Source organism: the organism of the source record quoted next, unplaced genomic scaffold (assembly GCF_019419815.1).
Source record: "Pyrus x bretschneideri cultivar Hongxiangsu unplaced genomic scaffold, Pyrus_bretschneideri_v1 Contig33, whole genome shotgun sequence".
NCBI lineage: Eukaryota > Viridiplantae > Streptophyta > Magnoliopsida > Rosales > Rosaceae > Pyrus > Pyrus x bretschneideri.
Genome location: NW_025999646.1, coordinates 5,095,862 through 5,120,981, shown reverse-complemented (window position 1 = coordinate 5,120,981; position 25,120 = coordinate 5,095,862). Strand labels below are relative to the sequence as shown.

The window sequence follows — 25,120 nt, the reverse complement described above, 5'->3', positions numbered from 1 at the left end:
AACTTGAAGTTACCAAATTGCCCTTCACGTTCGTAAGTTCGTAAAATCTTCACCGTATCTCCAAATCTAATTATGTTTGGGCTCACGTGTTCATCTTGTCGAGTACTACCCAAATACGTTTAAGGAATGGGTCGTACATCCCATTAAATGATGGTCAACAAAAGTCAACTATCCTCTTCTCAAGGGTATTTCCGTCAATTCACTTTTTAAAAATTAATAAAATTGTAAAATTAGGGACAGGTTATCACACTTCTGAAGAGAAAGCTTAGTAAAAATTGTAAATAAATGTAAAACGTCAATAAAACAAAATTAATAGAGTATTAATTAATTTTACGTACCTTTGAATATTCATGCCTTCTTTGCTTGAAAACGTATTTCTGAACGTTATAAGTTTGTTGTTGAATTAGCTACCTTTTTCTTTTTTCGTCCTAAAATTGGAAAACAAAGTGTTAAAAAAACATTTTATGGCAGTTAATAAATAATATATAATAATTAGTTGACACGGATGGAAAAATTGAGCTACATGCAGTACGAAAGAGTAGAAACTAAATTTTAATATAACAAATAAAAGACAATTTGTAATCCATTATCATGCATGATTATCTATTTTATGCTGGATATAAAAGATAAAGTCTATTATTACGAGTGAAGCTAGTGTTTTTGGTATGGGTGTTCTAAACCCTAAAGAATTAAGAAACTGAGATTAATGACAATTGAGAATTAATAGGAATTGGATCTTATTTTTTTGTTCTAGTTTAAGAAATTGGATCACCCAGACTTTAAAATGTGGTTAGAAAAAAAGAAAAAAGAAAACAAAAAGAAAAAAAAAAGAATCTAGAATTTAAAACTAAATAATTCAAAATTTTAAACTGCTTACCTTAAACACTTGGAATTGGAGTTACAAAATTATGGATCAATGTACCGTGCAACCACATAAGCAAAATTTATTTTGTATATAAGTTTTCAGCAAAAGTATGACTTTTGAATTATCTTATGCACATTGATAGGAAACTGCAAAGATGAAGAATATTTGAGTTAAACATGTATAATTTAAAATTAATACTAAGTTCTCAGATAAAAAAGTAACATACACATAGATGAAAGAAGAAAAAACTTACACTGCACAGATAACATTGATAAAAGATATTATATTTTTGTAATAATATACTATCCAGCTATAAAACTGTAATGTAAAAGTTGCTCTAGATTATAACTTAAGCAAAGAAATATGTGAAAAGAATGATTCGATATAAAATTTAAAGCCATAGTATTGACAGCAACCAAACACTTGTCAAACAAAAGGAATAAATGTAATCTTTCACACAATTTTAAGAAAGCAAAAAAGACTTACAAACACACTCAATTGCTTGAAACGTTGATAACTGAAAGCTACTTCGGCATCCAAAATTACTATAGCGGCTGAGATGGAGCAGAGATTTTTTCAAATTGCAACCACTATTAAACTTTAAAGCTTGTAGACAAAACCCTCAAAAATCATTATTTCCTCCAAATGAAAGACAACAAAATTATCTAGTTATACCTAAGATCTAAACACAGAAACAAAAGCCTCTAAAGCCAAAATGCTTTCCTTTTTCGCCTATACAAATTTATGAAGCCATCCCCTTTTTTTTTGGGTTTTTCAGCAATGTTTGAAGCTATAGTAACCAAGCTATCAAATAAAGCTAGAGCACCTTCTATCATATTGCCAAACACATTGTAACAACTACCATTCTAGTCATTTTCATCCCTCACTAATGTATGGGCTTTAAAAAAAAAAAAAAATTGAAGCAAGGTAAATACTGAAATAACTCAATTAAACCCAAAAATTAACCATGATCATTCATATGTGTTCCTGAGAAAATAAATAAAAGTCTAATTTTTCAACTAATTTCAACAATCATATTTAAACCTTAATAGAAAACTTACACTAAGCAAATAAATAAAGGTCTAATTTTCCAACAAAATAAAACAAATTGATAAAAAAAGAAGGTAAATCAGAAAAATAAAATAATAAACTTAAAACTTTCAGTTTAATGAAAACGTGAGTATATAATCACAGGTTAAGCTGAACCTGTAAAATGACTGAATTCCATTGTTTCAAGATTTCTTAAATTAATATAAATGGATAGGAACAAAGAGAAAAGCCATAATACAAAATTTCATTAATAAAACGCACTCCATTTTTTATCCAACACAATAAGCACCTCAAATTATAATCTCAATGTATCATGTAATTAAAAAATAGGAACAAAGGGAAAATTGAGAATACAGAAATTTCATACATACCCTTTATCATGCAACACAGGATAGAGCTCAAATTATAGTCTGAATATAGATAGAGGAAAAACCACTTACAAATATATAGAATGGCTAGTCAATTTGATAAACGAAAAGCAACTCAATGCAGAAGAATTGTAATCCGAATTTAAACGCAATAGAGATTTTTTTACAGTGATGTTATGTGATAACCCGTTCCAAATTTTACGTTTTTATTTTATTTTAAAAGCGTGAATTTACGAAATTGTCCTAGAGGCAAGGACTTTGAGTTCCGTTGACCATCGACTTGAAAGATGTGGGACTTATTCTTTTAGCATATTCTCGTAGTACTCATTGGTACGAACGTATAGGCGAAAGCCGTTTGCGAGTCCGGATTATAACGGTATAGTTACGGACGTTCGAAATTGGTTATTCAAGGTTAGTGTTTATTTAAATTAATGGGGGAAGCCCAATCAGAAATGGAGGGAGAAAAGAAAAAAAAATAAAATAAAATAAAAAGGAAGTGGTTCCCGTCCACCCGCACCCACCGCGGGTCCATTTTCCAAGGCCGATTCCGGCCAACTCCGGTGAAGTTTTTCGATGCCACCACCACCATCTTGAAGCTCTCATTCCCCTCTACAAAACCCACCCAAGAACCACCTTGATTAACCATGGGATGTGGAGGTTTGAGGCCACGAAAGTTGACGAAAATCAATGGTGCTCCGGCCACCCTTCTCGATTTTCCGGCAAATCGGCAAAGCAATGGCCGATGCCACCACTTGGGCTTTGTAGCCCATCATCCCAGGAGAAAAACCCAACCAACCTTGACCCCGTTGGACCACCGTAGACGACGAATCGACGTCAGGAAGTTTTAGGCACCCGCCGGCTTCGTGGGCAAAATTGACCATCTTCCGTCCACTTTTGGACTTCGTGGCAGGTATGAAAGTTGCTCTACTCACTGAGATCTTCATTTCTGAGAAGTTTGAGAATTTTTGGAAATAGTTGGATTTTCAGGCGAGTCGGGGCGGCCGACCGCCACCCGCGGCGGCGCGTGCGACGGCGAGTGGCCAGTGAGCCGCCAATGCTATTTTTAGGCTATGTCAAATGTTTTGAATTCAGTTTTGTCATTTGAATGACGTAGGTTGATCGTTGGAACCTAAATTCGTTATGATACGTTACTTGATAAAAATGTGAATTGATGATCCGACCGTTGGATCGTCACCAAAATTGGATACATTATAATACGTAATATTTAAAGATCATAGGAATTTACGGATCAGGAATCCGACTTACGGATCTTCCTGAATTGGATTTGTAAGTTAGTAAAATAAATGTTCACGGCCACTTGTTTTAGGCAATTGGCGGAGATCTGACCGTTGGATCGTAATGAAATTTTAATATGTTATTCTAGAAACATATTGTGGATCGTTGGAAGTTGTGGATTGAAAATCTGATATGCAGATCTTCCGGGTCAAGTTATATAGGGTTGTAAACCCTACCGTCGATCTTTGATCGACGGTTGACTTGTGGTCAATGGGTATCAAACTATTTCAGAATGTCGTTGAGGTTGTGTTTTATGTGAATTGCGTATTCTACGGATAAGAGTTATGAGATGTGATTTGATAATTGGCCACAGGGACCGATCATTCAGGACGCCTCGATGCGCGTGCTAGAGAAGTATAGCATGGACTCCAGGTGAGTGGATCTTTTCCTTTTTATTGTGCATATTATTGAGAGTTCTATCGACACTTTTAAATTGATTAGGTATATTACATTCATATAATTATTGTGAATGCTTGAAGTACCTATATGAACTACGAATGGCTTGATCCCTATTTAAGGTACGTAGGGAGTCTAACGAGACGTTAGATGCAGCCATAAAATATTTAAGACAAAAGCCTTGCTTGGGAAATTGAGTAATGCGAAGGAAATTGGTAAAGACAAGTTTTAGTTTTGTGAATTAGTTAGTTAAATTAGAGTTAATTGGGTTGTTATGGATAATTATCCCTGAAAATAAGTAGTTTGGGAGTAGGGCGTTATTGATTGTACACTTCACACCATATTGTTTATAATTGAAAATGCTACAACATAATTGAGTAGTAGATTGCATCATGATATAGTCTAAAAGAATTTTTGGGGTTGAATTGGTCAGGAAGACTTTTCATACACATTTATTTTTAAAACTCTACTATTTCGCCATCACTATCCCAACAAATTGATCATAACCACAAAAATGTAGTCTTATTTACTTAAGGCAAAAGAAAATCAAATTAATTTAGTTTTCTTCAGTTAAATCTGTTTCTTTTCCTTCTCCTTTCTCATCCCCTTATATCGACCCCATCTTCCTCACACTGTCACTAAGAAATTCACACACAACATTTCCCTTCTCTCTATAATATCACATCACAGCTCTCTCTCCTCTCCTCTCCCTCTCTCCCCTCCTCTCCCTCTCTCCCCAACTCACATAGACTACGTTTTCTTACTCTCTCTGACTCTTTCTCTCTTCCCAAAAATTAATTATATGATCATCCACATGTGTTTTCTAACTCAAAACTATTACTGTAATTTAGAAAAAAGAAAGTCTTGAACTTGAAAGCATCCAAGACACTATTCACCAAAATATTGTATTACATATTTAATTTCTTATAAAAATTATTATTATAAAATGACTTTCTTTAAAACATTGAGTAGCTAAGTATATTTTTAGTAACACGAAAAAATTGGTTGACATTAAAGTGCATATTAAATTTATTTATGTATAATTTTAATGTCTGAGTAAGATAGTAACACCAGTGTGTGAGATGTAATTCATCGGGGAAGAGTGGAAATATTGGTTGGTCACTGCAACTTTACCACGTGCGCTCGAACGTCTTGCACAAGATGGTCTTGTGCCGACCAAAAGCCACCTTGGCTTTATACCTGATCTGTCAGAATTGAGTATTAATTAAAAGTGAAAATAGGATTTGGATACTCTCTAGATCCTCTTTCTAGGAATCCCAAAAATTAAGGCACAAGAACCGTTCATTAAAAATCGTGCGATTATAATTAATTTTTTTTTACGCAAAACGAGATTGTTTTACTTTTAAAAAATATAAAAAACATTTAATTGTGGCTGCAAGATCTTTGATGAACGATCCTTGTGTCTTGATTCCTGGGATCCTCAGGAACGGGATCCGGAGAGGATCCAAATCCATAAAAATATGAGGACTAAGGGGGTTAGATGTCAAGAAGTAGGAGAGGGTGTTCCGTGAGGAAACAAACACATTGAGTTGGACGGGCCACAAGTTAGTAGATGAGACATGATACATATAAAGGTGAAATAGTTTAATTTGTATGTGTATGAAAAGACTAGACACACACGGTCCAATCTTTCAAAACTTTCTTACAACAGAGTCTAAGACATAATACCCTTCTGTTACGTTTTATTTAGTAGTTGCTGCTTTTGGTTGGGAGCTTCAAGAGATTTTCGGTATGATCGATACACACGAGTTAATATACCAAATATTATTATACAAATGATGAGATATGTAGGTTAAAAAGTTAATAACTTAAAAAATAAAAATTTATATCATTTACATAAAAACACGTGATATACCACCAATATTCATATAATAATCAAAAATTTCTCAGAAGCTTCACATCAGAAGAAAGAAGAATGGAAGATGAGTCATTCCCCATGCATAAAAGAGCCTTCCCTTTCATTCATACGTGGTGGGTGGCGGTCATGGCGGGGCCTGCAGTGGACTTGTGCAAGGACCAAGTCGATCTGGGACCCGCAAGCTTTTTCAGCAGGGAGGGCGTACTACAGACGGAAGACTCCGAACCGTTGATTTACAAAGACGGGAGACTCCAAGAGTGGAAGATCCCAGAGTCACAAGTGGACCGCGACGTCGTAAACACGCCATTAGTGCTGACCAAAATTAGCAGCTGAGGTTCATACGGCACTCACCTTTATTGTTATCATAGTGGTACATTATGTGTTTTTTATATAAATGATAAAAAAATTTATTTTTTAAGTTATTAACTTTTTTAATACACGTATTTTACTATTTATATAATAACATATAATGTACCATCTCATATTTCAACTATACTGAAAAATCTCTCAAATTATTGCCCTTCATCGAAGATTGAAAGTGAAAAAATTAAGCAGGCACTTCTAACATTTAGCAAAACGAGGTCAAACACGGTGACTTATGAACCTACTCCCAAGTCACGAGTCAAAAGTCAAAGGGGGTTACAGGACAGCATTCCATTGCAATTAGTTGCAATGGGTACGGCTTGTGATCTTCTGGACGTGCGTTATATATAAGAACAGAAGGAATAACAGAGCATTCGGTTCAATTGATTTGAGTTAATTTCTACCTTAATATCAAGATTCTCATGTTTCCAAGAAAAAAAAATATATATATATATATAATATCAAGATTCTCAATATGTAATGTAGGGTTCATTTGATTGAATCAAAATAACTTGAAACTTGGACGTTTAGCATTTACGGATTAACAAAGTCTCAACAAGTTTATAACGTGTATTAGTTATATGGATCATAAAACGCTACTGCATTGAGTTTTACGCCATATCTTCCATTAGTTTTAAGTATTTCTTTAAGTTGATTTTCAAGTCTTCTTAGGTCTTCTTCTATCCCTTTTTTCATGGCTATCCTGTTTCTCAAAGTCACATCTAATCGGAGTATCTGTTGGTCTTCGGTTCACATGTCCAAACCACCTTGACCAATTTTCTCTCATCTTATCTTCAATGGCGGTCACTCATACTTTACCTCGAATATCATCGTTCGTAATACTATACTTTTTTGTGTGCTTACACATCTAACAAAGTATTTGCATTTCAGGATACTTAGTTTTGTAGGTGTTGCTTTTTGACTGCCCCACATTCCGTATCATAAAGAATTGTTGGTCTTATTGCCGTCCTATAAAATTGTTCCTTTAGCTTTAGTGGCATATGACAATCAAACAATATGCGATTCATCCATCCAGGTTTGTATTCTATTGTTAAGATCACCATCTAATTATTAGTTCTTTTGCAAGATAAATCCAATATAACGTAAGCTTTCATTCTTTGGTTCATCCTGATGTCCAATTTTCATCTTGTCTCATTAAACTAGCATGTTTCATGTGAGAATATATTTCTAAATTGTAATGTGTAGTATTATCCTACTTAGGATAATCTAATCATCTACAACTAAATTTGTAAACCACATGATATGTCATCAACAAGAGACAAACACGTTAATTGACACTTAGTTAATAATTCAATAATTTACAATCACATCATTTAGTTTGCAAATTTAGTTTAAAAAATTTGATCTCTCTAATATTATCCAATAATTATAATATTCTTACTTTTACTGCAGTGAACACTCTTATTAATTAGTTTTAGGTTTCAGTTTTAATATACTTTCACATTTTTACAATATAGCTTCGTCTCTCTAACATTACCCTATGATTATAATATTTTTACAATATAGCTTCCTTAATGACTTGTATGTCGCTTGAGTACACACCCCAAAATTCACAATTAGGTTAAGTAACTCCTTATTACATGACTAAATAATCCAAACTTCGACCAACGTAAACTTACATATATAGGATTGATGCCCAAGATGGCATGCATACACTATTAATTAATAGATAAGTTGCAATCATTAATAGTCGTATTAATTACTACATGTACATAGAAAATTGCTGATTGATATTACACTTATCACATTTTCCATACTATATTGATACTTTCTAATAAAGATAAAGTCACAAAGATATATGGGTCACATCTTTATTAGAACAATGATACAAATATGATATGAAAAATGTGGTAAGAGTAACATTTCTTAAGTTGCATATATATATATATATATATATATAGGCATGCATGAAGGCGTCTTACCGCCTGCACATATAACAGTCACATAACAGAGCATGCATTAGGGTTTTCATCGCTGAAAATCTGATGGTGGGGATACGATGAATATTCTGAGTAGTACTTTGTTGGCCAATAATCGCTTCGCTTTATATCGACCTTATTGTCCTCTCCCTGCTTGTCTTCCTCCCCTTCTTTCTTTTCTCCTTCCTTCTTGTTCTCGTCTTCTTTCTTTTCTTCTTTTTTCTCATCCTCCTTCACAACAGAAACGTGCTTCCTGGTTTTTTTATACACATCCTCCGCAAGCTTCGCCGGGTCCATCACGCCTTTTACTACAACCTTGTTGTTGCCTACGTCTGTTTCCACTGACTCCACACCTACAATGTTTAAAAAGCACCCTAAAAAATCTTTCATGTTGATCGGGCACAAATAGAAAATACGATTCAACAATTTAGACGGCCCTTAAAATCCATGCATACCCCAGATTAAATCCTTAACATGTAAGGAACACAATGAGTGATCCGTTTTTTCATTTGAATACAACTATTTGTTATACACGAAGAAAGTTGAGGTTCCACCATAAAACCAATTGGAAACATGAGAAGTAACCCAAACTCTTATAAGTCTATAGATGGTCCCTTCTCTCATCAATATGGGTTTCAATCTCAACATATATATCCTATCCGTAATGCCTGCGGTAAAGAAGACTTATATATTGAACTAAAGCAAATATCATGAGCTTGGAAAATGAAAGATTATAATGAGTGATGTATGATGATACAAGTACCTTGGATCTTTCGAATTCGCTTCTGTAGACCTTGGGCGCATACATCGCAGTGCATCCGAACTTGCAATACCACTGAAACAACAGCAGGAGGCTGACAAAAGATCGTTGAATTGTATAAATAATATGTCACTTGTCAGAGATACAATTGTGAATAATATGAATATATATCTGCATCAAATAATTGATTCTTTAGCAGAAGATTGGGTTATACTAAATGGTTAAGCATTATCTCCGATGCAAGAACTCAAATCTCATATTTGAGATGTAAGGCAAAAACATCTCCAACGAACATGAACTCATATTTAGGTTTTGAGGAAAGTGAGACTCAAATTTGGGTTTCAATATGAGATTTGGGTCCTTGGTGGAGCCTATTTTAAAAGGAAAAATTGTATTCAACTAAGAAAATAGGATTTGAGTTTTGACTCCAAGCATCTCTAATGCTGTAATGCACACATTCCATTGAAGTAGAAAATCAAAATACGTATATCCCTCAATTTAAGGCGCCCAAATATATAGATAATATAGATTTAAAATTTGAGTCCACGCATCGGAGATGCCCTAACTACGTTTACTTCTGTAGCCGTACGTAGATTTGTTTATTTCATTGGTAAAGTTGATCTACTAGAGTCCAAGGTCCAAGGTTCCAATGTCAATCCGGGACAAGAGTAAAGGTGGACATGGGATGCCAACAAACCTAACTCCCAAAGTGAAAAAGTGGGGTTCATTACATACTAATACGCAACACGGTATAAACACAGGACAACCAGCCTCGACCATGGCAATGGCATGCTACATATTGCATATGCAGTATGAAGATGTGTATTGATTCTGTGTGGCCCTTGTGGGAGTGGAGGAGCACATATTTCTTTTAGTTTATTTGTTATATCATACATAGCCTGAAGACTTAATAGCAGGGCAGGAATGGGCCTCCAAATATAATAGTATAAAGTACAAAAAAACTACATTAATTATTGATGTCACGATATTTTTATACCTCATATTTTAAAATTGACAATGTCATACCTCATTTTTAGAATTTAGTCAAATGTTATACCTTCTGTTATTTGACTGTTTAGTTTTCAGTTAAATGATTGATCTGGATCTCACTTTTTATTAAAAAATTAATAAAATATTATTAAAAACTAAAAAGAAATTATTTAATATTTTTTAAATATTAAAAGGGCAAAAAAAAAAAAAAAAAAACCTCTGTACACCCCCCCCTCCCGAAGAAGAAGAGGAAGAAGGAGGAGGAAGAGAAAAAAAGAGGTCACAAAGGTTCCCGATTCCACCTCAACGGGATCTGAGTTTTTTTTTTTTCCTCCTCCTTCCTCCTTCTTTTGCAGATTCAGGTTTTTTCTTCTTCTTCTGGGTTGCACATTCGGGTTTTTTTTTTTTTTTTTCCTTCTTCCTCTTCTTCTTCCTCCTTCTTCTTCTGGGTTGCAGATTCGGTTTCCTTTTTTTTTTTTTTTTTTTTTTTGGTTCTTCTTCCTCCTTTTTTTCTGGGTTGCGGGAAAAGGACCGGAAGGGTGAAGAAGATGAAGATGGGGGAGAAGAGAGAGAAGAGGGGGGAAAAGGTACGAACAAAAGGTTTTTTTTTTTTTTTTTTTTTAACTTTTTTTTATTATTTTAATATTTAAAAATTATTAAATGATTTTTTTTAGTTTTTAATAATATTTATTAATTTTTTAATAGAAAAAAGAATCAGATCAAGCCACGTCATCATTTAACTGAAAAGTAATCGGTCAATTAACATAAGATATAACATTAGATCAAATTCTAAAGATAAGGTATAACATTATTAATTTTAAAAAATGATATATCCAAGTATCGTGACACCAATAGTTGAAATAGTTTTTTTGTACTTTATCCAATATAATAATTTTGTGCATGTATTTAACAATAAATTTCATTAAATTGGGATTGCAGCATGTACCGTACCAATTGCACTGTATCCTATGTAAGTATGCACCATACAGCTCGGAGAGTCTGGTAGCGTTTGTATCCCATTTTTAATTTTTTCTTTGGTAAAATAGGAAAGTTACGAAAAAAATACCTATTTAGTGACGTGAAAGTACATGCGTATAGAATTTTGGTTAAATACATAAACAACACGCTCCAATTTAAGGATATAAGCATATAGTTTTTTTGGTTTTAATTTCCCCAACCTTCAACAGCTATGGAAAAACAACTTTCATATTACGTGCATGACCGTGAAATGTCGTGCTAAATACTATAAAAGCCATTTCAAAAAGACTTGGAAAACATAATTGAATTATTGACGCAAATCTCGTCACAGCGTTACATGCATCGCAAATCTTTCTCCTAACGGTGAGTAGTGGTCTTTGTCCCAAAAAAAAAAAAGGTGAGTAGTGTTCTCGTGATATGTGCATGTGGATTGTGGAGTGGAGGTGGGGGTGTCATTTTCCTGACTTTGAATAGTAACTTTCATGTCAGTACTCAAACACGATATTCACTATTTTAGCTTAGCTAGGGAACTGTGATTTGCCGACCCCATCCCTCCACGCATAGGACCATACCTTACCGTTAAATAATGAATTTGAATCCCAATCCTCACATACATTATATCCGTTTATAAATTATTTAAAATTATTTTATTTAAAATTAAACACAAACAGTAATTAATTAAAATTTATCGCACAGTGTAATAAACTAATAAGATGTGAGGATTCTTAATATCCTTAATAAAGGATTCAGAGAGGATTCTTATCCTAAAATAATGAAGAGAAATGCAATTCTTTAAAAGTTCAACTCTTCGCTACGTTATGTTCTTAGCATAATTTTCATGCCAACAATACAAAACATTGTACAAAAAACATGAAATGACAGAAAATCTATAAAAAGTTGCAGTTTGAGAAGGGTCTCTTTAACATTCTCAATAATTAATTAGTTCAACTTAAACTTAAGTTGCTTCGTAATCAGTATCAGGAGAACACGATTCAAAAGTAGTGGAGACTGGCAGGGGAGACCCTCCTGGTGTCGTGGAGTGGCGTGAGTAAAGCCGCAGAGGGTAGTTTAAAATATATACGATTATTTCATGATTATGTTAATGTCTCACTAGTAATTATATTAATGATAATCTTATGGTGAGTGGAGACCCGGTGCGTGAAAAAAAAAACAGGCGAGTGAAACTGTGAAAGTCGGTTTTGAAATAATTACCTCCTCTGTTTTCGCTTCCTTGTCGGCTTCCTTAACTTGTTCTTCCTCCTTCTCCTCGGGAGGTTTAGGCAAAGGTGAAATGAGCTCTACTTTTTTGCCGCTCTTCTGTTGTAATCTTTCGCAGACCCTTATGGGGTCTGCCGCCTTCCCTTTCACCACCACCTTACTCGCCTTGCTGTCTGTCGTTACATCCTCCACTCCTGCAGTGCACCCACCGTCCACCACAGATTATTTACATTCAAATGCTCAAAATTCAAACTACTTACACTAATTAAACCCTCCTCCTACCCTTTTAATTGCTTTGTGATTAAATATGAACGAAAAGAAACACACTTTAAAAGTATTTTCTTCAAGAAAAACGTGCTAACTAACATGAACTACTCTAAATAAAAAGCACTTTTAAACTCAATTATATGTATTTTCCTAACTCAATTTGTTTTATTCGTATACAATTCAAAAAACTGATGAGGAAGAGGTGGTCAGAATTCAAAAATTAAAGACGGAAGTAATAATATTAATAATAAGGAAAATAACAAGTTTACCTTCAAAACCCTTCAAGGCTCGAGCAACTTTCCTTGCGCAAGCTTCACAATGCATATCGACCTTGAGTACAATCTCCGGAGGCTCTTCTTTCTTTTCTTCCTTCTTTTCATCTTTGCTTTCTTCCTTCTTCTCTTCCTCTTTCTTCTCCTTTAATATGTTTCCACACAAAATATATCAATACAAAAATCAATCAGGAAAACTCATAAAATGCCACTTAATATATACATGAAGCTAATCCTTGTTCTACCCAAACAAATTAAGGTATAAATACACAAGAAACCAACAAGAAGAATATTGAACATGGTTTGAAATACTAGACCAAGATCTGAAAAAACACAGCACTGTTCAAACAACATAAATATATACAGAAAGCTAGTAAATAAAACAAAGTGTCGCCCAAATGCTTACTTCGCCCATTGTTTTTGCTGATTCTGAAAGCACTTTTCTTCAGAAGTTTGAATGAAGATGGATGTAAGTACGTCGTGCAATCTGGAAACAAATAGTGATGAAAGAGTAGAGAGAGTATATAAATTCACTCTCTTTTATTTTTTTTAATCTCACTCCTTTCCTCTGGCTCTTGGTCACTCTCTTCTCTCTCTCCTTTCCTGGGGTGTGGGGATGGAAGCAGAAGAACATTTTAAGTTAGTAATAATGTTATTCTTAATATATTTTTGTATCGCAATTGTACACCATTTTAGGTGGCATCTGATATGAACAGTCGCATCATCTAAATTAATTAATATTTAATTTTAAAATGTTAATTAATAATTAATAAAAAGATTGTTAATTAAAAGATAATTGTGGTATAGGAAGAGTCTTCTTCTGCTATCTAATATTATTTAAGTGTTTTAATTAATAAAAAGATTGAAATTAAATGATGTAACTTGTTCAACTCATCTGTCACCTAAGATGGTAAAGAAATATGATACAAAATTGTGGTAAGAATAGCATTACCCTTTTAAGTTAAGTGAGAATTCTACGTGTCTGACGTGGATTTGTTTAATGCTGACTCAGCTTCTCACAAATTGCCCCCGTTTTCCTTCGAAACGACCTGCATGGTCATTCATAGTACTGTTGGTATTAAGGGCAGGGTAGGGACAAAAATCATTTTACCCAGAGAAAAGGTGAAAAGATGGTGACGAAGCAAGAGTGGAAGGATTATCTTTTGGTTAAATGTTTACGTAGTAATATACCTCTTTTTATTCATTCGTTTGGTATAAATTCAATCATTCAATTGCCCTCTTTAGCAGACCTGGACCAAGATTAACGATTATCGATTAACGACTACTCCACCGTCCCTTGCCTTGCCTCCTCCTCGCCGACCAAGATTAATTCCTGGGTCAAAGCAGTGTGACTAATGATTATATGTATAAACATACGTTGTCTTGCGTCACTAAAGGCGAAGGATTAGCTGGACCAAGATTGTCTTCTGATCTTCTTTGTACGGATTTGAAAATCAATTAATCGTATCCGTTTATTATACATCGTGCAATTAGTTTTCTCTAAATGTTATTTATAGTTTATTTTATATTTAAAATGATTTCTAACCGCACGATGTACAATGAACGTACTCGATTGATTGATTCTCTAGATCCCCATAAAAAGGATCTGGAGAGGATCCTATTCTAGACAACCTAGGACAATCTTTAACTCTTAGAGTAAAACTTAAATTTTAGGTTCTAAATTTATCCCAACTTACTTTAACTCTTAGGTCAAATATGATTTTTAACCAAAAATTCATCTCTAGGGCAAATTTAGCCCAGGATTCCCTCTAAGTTAGTGGGACTGGCCCACCATATATATGTAATTTTTGTTTTACCTTTTTAATTATAAATTCATTGAAATCAACAGTTAAGATTTAATATGATCAAATTTAATGGTAAAAAAAAAATTAATGATCCAAATTTAAATCTAATAGCTAAAGTAATTAAATTTTTTTATGTGTTTCAAATTCCTTCAGAGTGTTTTAAGTTTAATGGTGTCGGTTACAAAATTAAGTTAGGATAGTCTACATTTTTTTTTTTTTTGGAAAAGTTACTTTAAGAAAAAAATTATCCTAAATTTATTTTTCAATAATTTCCGGTTAAAAATTTAATCCTGAAGAGTTGGAGGAGAAAACTTTTTTCTAAATTGAAACCTAAATTTTCTAAATTAAAAATTTTAAATTTTAACCCAAAAGTTGAAGATGGTCTAAAAGCTCCTAACTTCAGTTTTGCAATCAAACAAAAAGTTTTCCGAATCAATTGTCAGCCAATAATCAACTTAGTTTGTCTCTTTGCCTTTACGTAGTCAACAATAATTGGACTTCGATAATTTTCACACTCTCGTATAGTTGTTTTATTATCCTTTGAATTCAATCTAAAATCTAGAAAATGAAGTGTGAGGAAAAAAAAAGAAAGTGCAAAATCACTTACCAATGATATACATACACATTCATTGGAGTTTAAAGCACACTATATGAAATGTATTCACTATTCAGGAATCAACTTAGTTTTTCTCTGCTTTCACGAGAAAATAGTAGTTTTAGATGAATAATTGAGATTGATTATTATGTTTCGAAAGATGACTAGATTATATTGAAGAAAGACAAAAGAAAAAAAGCATTATGTTCTCTCGATCGATCAGCACAAGAAAAAGATAAAGAATAAGAAAAACGACTATGTGGGGGAGGAAAATAAGGCTGTCACAGCCGACAGCTCCTCTTTCTCACTCACTTGGCAGGTGCTGTATATTTAAGTGCATATCTAGCCAGAAATATAAGATGGAGCCCAAGCGGTCCCCAGGGATTCCAAGCACCCATGTGATTATCATGTGGACAAAAAGCCCAGATCAACATCAGGGTCGGGCTGGGAAGTGGGAACCCGGGAAGGCCATCAGCATCCGGAAAGAGGTGGTGGAATCCAGCGGGACCCATCTCATGGAAGGCCATCAGCACGTGTGACTCTTTCTAAGTCTTTCCTCGTCTCTTGTGAATTGTGATGATAAACATTATCGTCATGTGTTTCTCCATGAAATGATCATGAAATTAGGAGTATTCGATCAAAAAATTGGGAGTTTTAACGAAAAATTCACGGTACTGTTTATTTTAAAGAAAAATCATATTTTTACACTAAAAAGTCAATCTTGGTACTATTCACTTTACCTTTTATTTTATCTTTATCATTAAAACACAAAATTTTCGAATTTTTTTTATTAATTTTCCTAAAAAATTATGTAATTATTAATAAATTAACCAGAAGAAAAGAAAGAAAGAAAAGGAGATTGGTATTTGGAGAGGGAAGGCCTGTCTTCATGTAACCAAGTTGGCACTTGGCACCCAATCAACCATCAAAGAATCCCATGCACTCACTGTATTTAACCAATTCTATATGAATGAAATGAATAAATACACGTTAGAATACTTTTGTATCAGTGATTCAGTATATAATCCATTTAAACATGCAAACTAACAGTTGGGAAATCGTTTGTTTGCCAAAGTCTGTTTGCAAACCCTAACAGCTGCCTATTTACCAAAAACAAAACCAAAGCAGGTATTAGACTAACCAGCTGATCAAAGTAAGCACTCAAGACTCAACTCACACAATTACCAACTAATTAAAATTTTCTATTTATGGCATTATGTGATTCACACGAATATATAGCCCAAATGAGTTTAGGTATATGCTACACGCACGCACAAGGAAGGGGAAGAAGAAAAAAGGGAAGGCGAAAGCAGCTGAGCATTATATGGATCAAAAGGTGATTCGGATATCTAATTAGAATCCTGAAAGCAAAAGCTTGTGATAATTCCACGACACATGCATTTCATATGTTGGAAAGTGGTGAAAGTGGTCGCAACTTGATAGATGAAATGTGCCAACAGAAAACGAAATTTAAAAGGGCATTAAGTTGCCTAGTGGTCCTTTGCAGCTTGTGATAATTCTACTTCTCATGTATGATATCTGTGATAGTAGGCGAGACTATACACTTTGGTAGGCTCACTCAGTTGCCTAGTTGCCTAGCGTAGCCACCACTAGCAACCTTGGGGTTTGAGTTGGACTCGTGTAGGGATATATATTTTTGCTCTCTGTGAAACTTTTTCCCTTCAGCTGCTGAATTGAATGGACAAGGATTGTCTGCCCTTCTATTTTCGATATCCTTCTGTTTTATGTGCTCATGGTTAATTAAGCTACGTCAACATTTTATATTATTTTTTTATAGAAATAATAAGATAAAAATGAATAGTAATATAAAATGTTGACGTGGCTTAACCGTGACCACACAAACAGGAGGGTACGGGAGGGCACCGAAAGTGGGAGGATAGACAATCCTTTGCCGAATTGAATTGCAATAGCAACTTCTTCTTTTCAAATGGGACCAATATATGGGACACAACAACACCATTCAGATTTTAAAGGGATCAAAATGTAAAGAACTTCACTCTTTATATTTCTCTACTCAATGGAAAGAGAAATCTATTAAACATCGAATAGAAACATTTACATCTCTTCTACAAATAAGATAGACGAGCGGAAATATGTTAACTTTCATGTGTTATATATGTATGGACACAGCTGATCAATCCCTTGTACAGTGCACTGACAATAAAATATGGTTATTGGTTGCATGGTTTTATGAATCAGTGTCTGAGTGGGAATATGTTAACTTTTGTCATCTGGAGCCCATGCTTTGATCATCCACGCTAAATTCCACATATGTGATGCATCATGTATGTACGTATGCTGGTAAATCGAAACCCCTAGTTCTAAAATGATGACCTATCAATTGAATCGAAGTCGTTATCCTAAGTACTAGATGTGTCTCCATAAGTACGGATTAACAAACAAAACTTCATATAGCTAGTCAAAGATGGGTGTCACTTGTTACTTATGATCCATAATTGCACTTGACCAAACTATTGACCTTACAATATAGTTTTTTTTCTCAATTAATTTGACGATCTTGAAATAATATTGGCAGCCCTCCTATCCAACAAACTCTATGTGAACTTTAACAATTATATTTAACTTAGGATGTAATTTTATTTTAATAATGGAATCATAATTAATCATTTACTTAAAATAATATTGGCAGGAAGTTGGAAAGTATGGAAGGTGAGGTGGGTGAATTACAGCCAGCATATGCATCTGCAAGAAATTGCAACTTTTGCCGATCGTTAGAAAGTCACAATCATCGTAACCACAACACTCAATTATTATAGCGAGAAAATTTTCACTACATTTAGAATACAAAGTAATATATCACGTGCTATTGTAAAAATAATGAGTTATTTGAGTTAAAAAATTAACAATTTACAAAATAAAACCTCATACCACTTACACGAGAAATTTTTTCTTGTTATCAAAATACGGATGGTACACCACATGTATCTATATAAGTGGTGAAAAATTGTACTTTTGAAGTTATTAACTTTTTAACATACATATCTCACTATTTTTATAGTTATACGTTGTATACCACTTCGTATTCCGATTACACTAAAAAATTTCTCGTGCTTACACGTGGTGTACTTTGTATTATGGGTACAATCTTTTGTCCACCATAGCATGAAATCGGATTAGGATACTCTCCTAATCTAAGGATGAGGATCCTCATGACTAACGGATGTGGGCCGTTGGATTTTCATCCAACGGTTATAATTATTATAACTTTAAAGGGACCCCCCTATTTGTAGCAGTTGGATTTTCATCCAAAGGCCCACATCCCTTGGTTATGAGGATCCTCATCCTTAGATTAGGAGAGGATCCTTGTCCCATGAAATCAACCTTCCAATATCAACGTGTTCGCATCCCATTGGCCCTATGTACGAACTATTGTGCGCTCTGTCTCTTTTTCACTCTTCCTTAACAAGCAATTTGTCATAATTTTTTTAAGGTAATTTGTGTAGTGAAAAAAAATCATTTGATAACTAATTTAATCACATTATTATTTACGGGCAAAAGACCTTTTTTATAACTGGCATTACACGCTTCTTAAGATGTTTTGAACTTGTTTAAAAATACATAAAATAATATTGAATGAACAACTGTTTTAATCACATTATTGCTAGCCTATTGTGAGGATACTAATTAAAAAAAGTACAAAAAAAATTTAATTATTAAAAAAAAACTAAAATGACGAAAATACCCCTGCATTATTTGATGCATTATTTTGGTATACCTTTGAAGTTTTTTTGTCGTAGGGGCATTTTTGTCCAATATTTTTTGTTGAAGCTTGGTGACACCAAAAACAATATTCACGTTTTGAATGTGTTTATATACATGAATTGTTTTCATAATTTTTTTATGAAAAAAAAAATGTCAAAAATTTGAACTAAATGAATAATATAAGACCATACTAGAAGAAACTCCTCATAAACTAATCAAAGCAGCTGAATCCACATTATTAAAAATGGTATTTCAATTTCCATCTACATTTTATTGAATTTACATTAAGATTAGAAAAATAATATTTAATAAACAACTGATTGCTAGCCCATTGTGAGGCTAAGTCCACTCCTTTCCCTTATGGCGCGTTTACGTAATCATAATCAAAATAGAGGAATTGGATTGATGAGGAATTGAATTGAGGAGGAATTAGATTGAGGAGGAGTCAGAATTGGATTCCTGTTGAAGTTGTTTACTTAAATGTTCTAGAATCGGAGTAAAAATGAAACGAAATTCATATAAGTTGTTTACTAGCTTAGCCACCACCAGAAACCTTGGGGTTTGAGTTGGACTCGTGTCGAGAAATATATTTTTGCTCTCTATGAAACTTTTTCCTTCAGCTGAATTGAATTGCAATATCAACTTCTTCTTTTCAAATGGGACCAATATATGGGACACAACAACGCCATTCAGATTTTAACGGGATCAAAATGTACAAAACCTCACTCTTTATGTGTCTGAGTGGGAATATGTTAACTTTAGTCATATGGAGCCCACGCATTTTGAATTTTGATCATCCACGCCAAATTCCACATATGTGATGCGTCATGTATGTACGTATGCCGGTAAATCGAAACCCCTAGTTCTAAAATGATGACCTGTCAATTGCATCGAAGTCGTTATCCTAAGTACTAGGTGTGTCTCCATAAGTTTGGATTAACAAACAAACTTCATATAGCTAGTCAAAGATGGGTGTCACTTGTTACTTATGATCCATAATTGCACTTGACCAAACTATTGACCTTACAATAAAGTTTTTTTTCTCAATTAATTTGACGATCTTGAAATAATATTGGCAGCCCTCCTGTCCAACAAACTCTATGTGAACTTTAACAATTATATTTAACTTAGGATGTAATTTTATTTTAATAATGGAATCATAATTAATCATTTACTTAGAATAATATTGGCAGGAAGTTGGAAAGTATGGAAGGTGAGGTGGGTGAATTACAGCCAGCATATGCATCTGCAAGAAATTGCAACTTTTGCGGATCGTTAGTGTCACATCCCGGCCCGGGTGGGACGACTTCCCGGGCCCGCTCCACCACCGTAGCACGATATTGTCCGCTTTGGGCCCCGACCACACCCTCACGGTTGTGTTTTTGGGAACTCACACGAGAACTTCCCGATGGGTCACCCATCCTGGGAGTGCTCTCGCGCGCTACTCGCTTAACTTCGGAGTTCCAATGGAACCTGAAGCCAGTGAGCTCCCAAAATGCCTCGTGCTAGGTAAGGATGGGAATATACATATAAGGAACACTCCCCTAGGCGATGTGGGATGTCACAATCCACCCCCCTTAGGGGCCCGACGTCCTCGTCGGCACACCACGACCAAGGTTAGGCTCTGATACCAAATTGTCACATCCCGGCCCGGGTGGGACGACTTCCCGGGCCCGCTCCACCACCGTAGCACGATATTGTCCGCTTTGGGCCCCCACCACGCCCTCACGGTTTTGTTTTTGGGAACTCACACGAGAACTTCCCGATGGGTCATCCATCCTGGGAGTGCTCTCGCGCGCTACTCGTTTAACTTCGGAGTTCCAATGGAACCCGAAGCCAGTGAGCTCCCAAAATGCCTCGTGCTAGGTAAGGATGGGAATATACATATAAGGATCACTCCCCTGGACGATGTGGGATGTCACAGTTAGAAAGTCACAATCATCGTAACCACAACACTCAATTATTATAGCGAGAAAATTTTCACTACATTTAGAATATAAAGTAATATATCACGTGCTATTGTAAAAATAATGAGTTATTTGAGTTAAAAAATTAACAATTTACAAAATAAAACCTCATACCACTTACACGAGAAATTTTTTCTTGTTATCAGAATACGGATAGTACATCACATGTATCTATATAAGTGGTGAAAATTTGTATTTTTGAAGTTATTAACTATTTAACATACATATCTCACCATTTTTATAGTGATACGTTGTGTACCACCCTATGTACGAACTATTGTGTGCTCTGTCTCTTTTTCACTCTTCCTTAACAAGCAATTTGTCATAATTTTTTTTAAGGTAATTTGTCATATTATAAGTGGTGAAAAAAAATCATTTGATAACTAATTTAATCACATTATTATCTACGTGCCAAATGTCTTTTTTATAACTGGCATTACACGCCTTTTAAGATATCTTGAATGAACAGTTGATTGAATCAAATTATTGTTAGCCTATTAGGAGGTACCAATTTAAAAAAAAAGTACAAAAAAAATTAATTATTAAAAACTACTGTTAAAATGATGAAAATACCCTTGCATTATTTAATGTATTATTTTGGGATGCCTTTGAAGTTTTTTTTATCTTGGGGGCATTTTTGTCCAAATATTTTGGTTGAAGCTTAATGACCCCAAAAACATTATTCACCTTTTGTGTGGCTTCAATATAGATAGATAGATAGATAGATATTGCTCTCTTCTCTCTTTCTCTTTGCTTTGTTCCACCGAATTGTATTCCTATTTTTATATATTTTGGTATAAATATGTATATATAATTATAAAAGAAAATTAATGAAAAGTTCAATTTTTTTTATAATTTTAATAAAAAATGATAAATAAAGGTGTAGTAAATAGTATCAGAAAAATATGAAAATATGATTTTTTTGTTAAAAATAAATAGTATCAGGAATGTTTCGATAAAACTTTCTTATTATAAAAGTCGGTTTCGTGAGAGCAGTCGTCCCATTCAATCATTTTAGTTCAGAAGTTCTCGTTCAGATCCGAGCCTGAGAGCATCCACTACTGCAATGGGGGAAAAGGAAAAGGCACGCACCTCGCTCGCTCTCTCTCGCTCTCTCTCTCTCTTTGTTACCGATTTTGCCACGTACCTTCACCATGATTAGCACTGTTCCACTTCGTTTTGTCTACACTTTTGCACAACAATCTTCTGTATTATTAATATATTGTCTAAAGATTCATTCTTGTCAATCGTTCGTTAATGTACATATTGTTTCTATTAATATTAAAAATGGATAATTCAGGTTAGGACTATGGAGCTGAAGGTGGATCTTCAGTGTCACAAATGCTACAAGAAGGTCAAAAAAGTTCTTTGTAAATTCCCTCGTGAGTCTCTCTTTTCCTTGATTCATCTATAGTTATTTGATGAAAATAAAAGTTAAAGTTCTTTATTTTTGGGAAGATAAGATTAATTTAGATTAAATGTAAACTGAGTAAATTAATATGTGTTTGTGAACAAAAGAAATACGAGACCAAATATACGACGAGAAGCAAAACCACGTGGTGATCAAAGTGGTATGCTGCAATCCAGAAAAGATTAGGGACAAGATTTGCTGCAAAGGCGGGAATGCCATCAAATGCATCAAGATCAAAGAGCCCGAGAAGCCCAATGATGCAAGCCCACAGATGACAAGCACAACCCTAAAGGTGTCTGCGAGCTTAATGTGACTGTAAGCGTAATGTGACGACAAACCTAAATGTGACGGCAAGCCTAAATGTGACGGCAAGCTTAAAGGTGACGGCAAGCCTAAATGTGACTGTAAGCCTAAATGTGACGACAAACCTAAATGTGACGATAAGCCTAAAGATCATGTTGTGCCAGTGTGCCCACCACCTAAAGATCATGTTGTGCCAGTGTGCCCACCGCCTGTCCGAGCGTGTTGTATGGATTGTTGCCAGGGGCATGCAGGTGGGTCGTGCTGCAGTGGTTATGGTGGCAAGAAAAAAGATGACTGCAAGCCTAAAGATCCTGTTGTGCCAGGGTGCCCACCGCCAGTCCGAGTATGTTGTATGGATTGTTGCCAGGGGCATGCAGGTGGGTTGTGCTATAGTGGTTATGGCTGCAAGAAAAAAAATGACTGCAAGCCTAAAGATCCTGCTGTGCTAGGGTACCCAATGCATGTCCGCACATGTTGTATGGATTGTTACCAGGGGCATGCAGATGGGCCGTGCTATAGTGGTTGTGGCGAGCGGCTGTGCTACAATGGCTATGGCGGGGGACCAGTCCCGTACATCCATTATGTTGGTTACTATGGGAGGCCTGTGTATGACAGTTATGGCGGTGGCAGCAGGGGGTATTGTGAAGAAAATCCCTCAGCTTGCACAGTCATGTAAATCATCGATCATCTTGTTGGACCATGACACCTACTTCAATCACGGGATAATATTTCAGCAGTGTTTGTTGGTTGATATTAATATTATAGGAAAACGAATGAAAAAAAAAAAAAAAAAACTTTAGTTTTAATGTAAAATGACAAATAAAGGTGGTTTTTCATTAAAACTTCCTATAATTATAGGAGGGCCATGTATATTGTTAAGTGAATAATAAAGTTGGTGGTTGTCAAGTCACATGAACATTGTCAAGTCACAATCACGTTAATATGTTCTTTAAATCATTAATATAGACTATAGAGAGAAAGAGATACATTCCATCTTGAAGATGAAGATGAAGTTGGTGCTTGCTATAATTTTCAATGCGATATAAGTTTTCATTCCACGTTCCCTTCTTTGTACTGCACAGTGCACGTGCGTTATTAGTTATTTCCTATTTCGCAAGTTGATTTTCATCATGATATGTGAACAAAGGAATCTAGCTACCTTCCTCATTTGCATTTTTCACTTATCCTTCTCATTTATTAAGTGTAACATGAATTCTATTAACACAAACAAAATTTTTATTTCTTTTTAAAAACTCATTATTATTTTTCTATATTTACCTTTATTCCAAAATCTAACCTTTTGTTCTCTCCTACCACAGCATGTTCTAATCTAAACTATTTTTTTCTTCTTTCATTACCAAAAACAAAAACCCACCCAAAAGCAATCTCTTGGTTTCTCATAACTTATATGAGTTACACTAGTTGATCAGGATAGTGTGTTTCAATCCACATAAGTTTCCAACCCAGAAGCAAACCCTTGGCCTTCCAGGGCTTATATGAGTAAACTAAAGAATGAAATTTAGCTACCATTGCTCGTCTAACAATGCTCAACTATTTTATTATTTTCAGTCCCCACATTGTTAGATTCTACCATAAACTAAAGAGTAGTTAGAGAGATTAAATTTGTAAACTAAATGATATGAAAGTTGATGATTGGATTATTACTTAAGTGTTAATAACACATCATTTAATTTGTAAATTTTATTTACAAATTTAGTTTCCTAACATTACCCTAAACTAAACAAATCCTTGATCCCTCGCCCCCTCCAAATGTCGACAAGAGAGAGAGAGAGAGAGAGCAGCAGCAATAACCTAGATACGTGTGTAATAATGTGTTCCCAAAAAAAAGAACTACTCCTAGGCCTGCTTTTCATTCCTGCTTTTGTTTGTTCGAGAATTAATTGATATGTTTATACAAAAATAAGCAAAAGCTAAAACCCCACGTGTCTAATCCAACACCATGTTTGTATTCTGGCTGATACCGTTTCTACAAAACCCTCCATTTTCTAACGGCTCGTAACATTTTTCTGCCTCTACAACAAATTCTTATGCTCAATAATTAATTTAATTTTTTTTTCTCAAAATTTGTGAGCTAATATTTACGGTTTTTTGTTGAGTTTGAGAATTTTTTATAATAAGTATATTATTCTTATGTTAAAATCCAATCCAACGTGCATTGTTCACGGACAGTGTGCAGACGAAAATGCCCTCCAAAAAAGTTCGTTCTTAGCGTTTTCTACCAGCTTCTCTACAGTAAAAAGATGGTTATGCCCTTTGTGTCCACATGTCTCCCATCGCCGTGTTCTCTTCGTGCATCTAGTGTCTTCTCGATGTTTTTGTTGTTTTTCACTCAATTTGGTCGAGTAGCTTCCCCATTATTTTTATTAGGGTGTACATTCGGCTTTTCATCTCCAAATAATTTTTTAAATTTGGTTCCCTTATGGCTCGGATTGTTGGAAATGTGCCCTAAAACCAATCATATGATGATACTTTACGGACATTTCAAACTAATGTAGTTTAAAGGGCAAACATTATTGTTTGAGCCGTCTAATATAAATGTTATATGCTTAAACGATAAGTCCAAGGAATATGTGATTGGAAGAATGCGATCTAAAGAAGTTAGATTCATGAGACCATTCTTTCGTTGACACAT

At 34.5% G+C, this 25,120-nt stretch overlaps 3 protein-coding genes across 3 annotated transcripts; 2 read left to right on the top strand and 1 right to left on the bottom strand.

Moving 5' to 3' along the window:
- Positions 1-7,837: 7,837 nt before the first annotated feature.
- On the bottom strand, positions 7,838-13,280 carry LOC103963734 (heavy metal-associated isoprenylated plant protein 7-like). The gene is made up of 5 exons (XM_009376585.3): positions 13,049-13,280; positions 12,640-12,787; positions 12,098-12,297; positions 8,921-9,011; positions 7,838-8,510 (listed from the first exon to the last, which is right to left on the bottom strand). Exons 1-5 carry the CDS (start codon positions 13,055-13,057, stop codon positions 8,179-8,181), a joined length of 780 nt encoding a protein of 259 aa, XP_009374860.2. The 5' UTR covers positions 13,058-13,280; the 3' UTR covers positions 7,838-8,178.
- An 8,407-nt stretch (positions 13,281-21,687) lies between these two features.
- Positions 21,688-22,494, top strand: LOC125480316 (protein PYRICULARIA ORYZAE RESISTANCE 21-like). The gene is made up of 3 exons (XM_048590981.1): positions 21,688-21,837; positions 22,054-22,135; positions 22,272-22,494. Exons 1-3 carry the CDS (start codon positions 21,820-21,822, stop codon positions 22,475-22,477), a joined length of 306 nt encoding a protein of 101 aa, XP_048446938.1. The 5' UTR covers positions 21,688-21,819; the 3' UTR covers positions 22,478-22,494.
- LOC125480477 lies at positions 22,490-23,377 on the top strand (the record flags this gene model as incomplete). Its single annotated transcript, XM_048591366.1, has 1 exon — positions 22,490-23,377. A coding segment is annotated over one exon (654 nt), but the record flags the coding sequence as incomplete, so codon positions are not given.
- Positions 23,378-25,120: the final 1,743 nt, after the last annotated feature.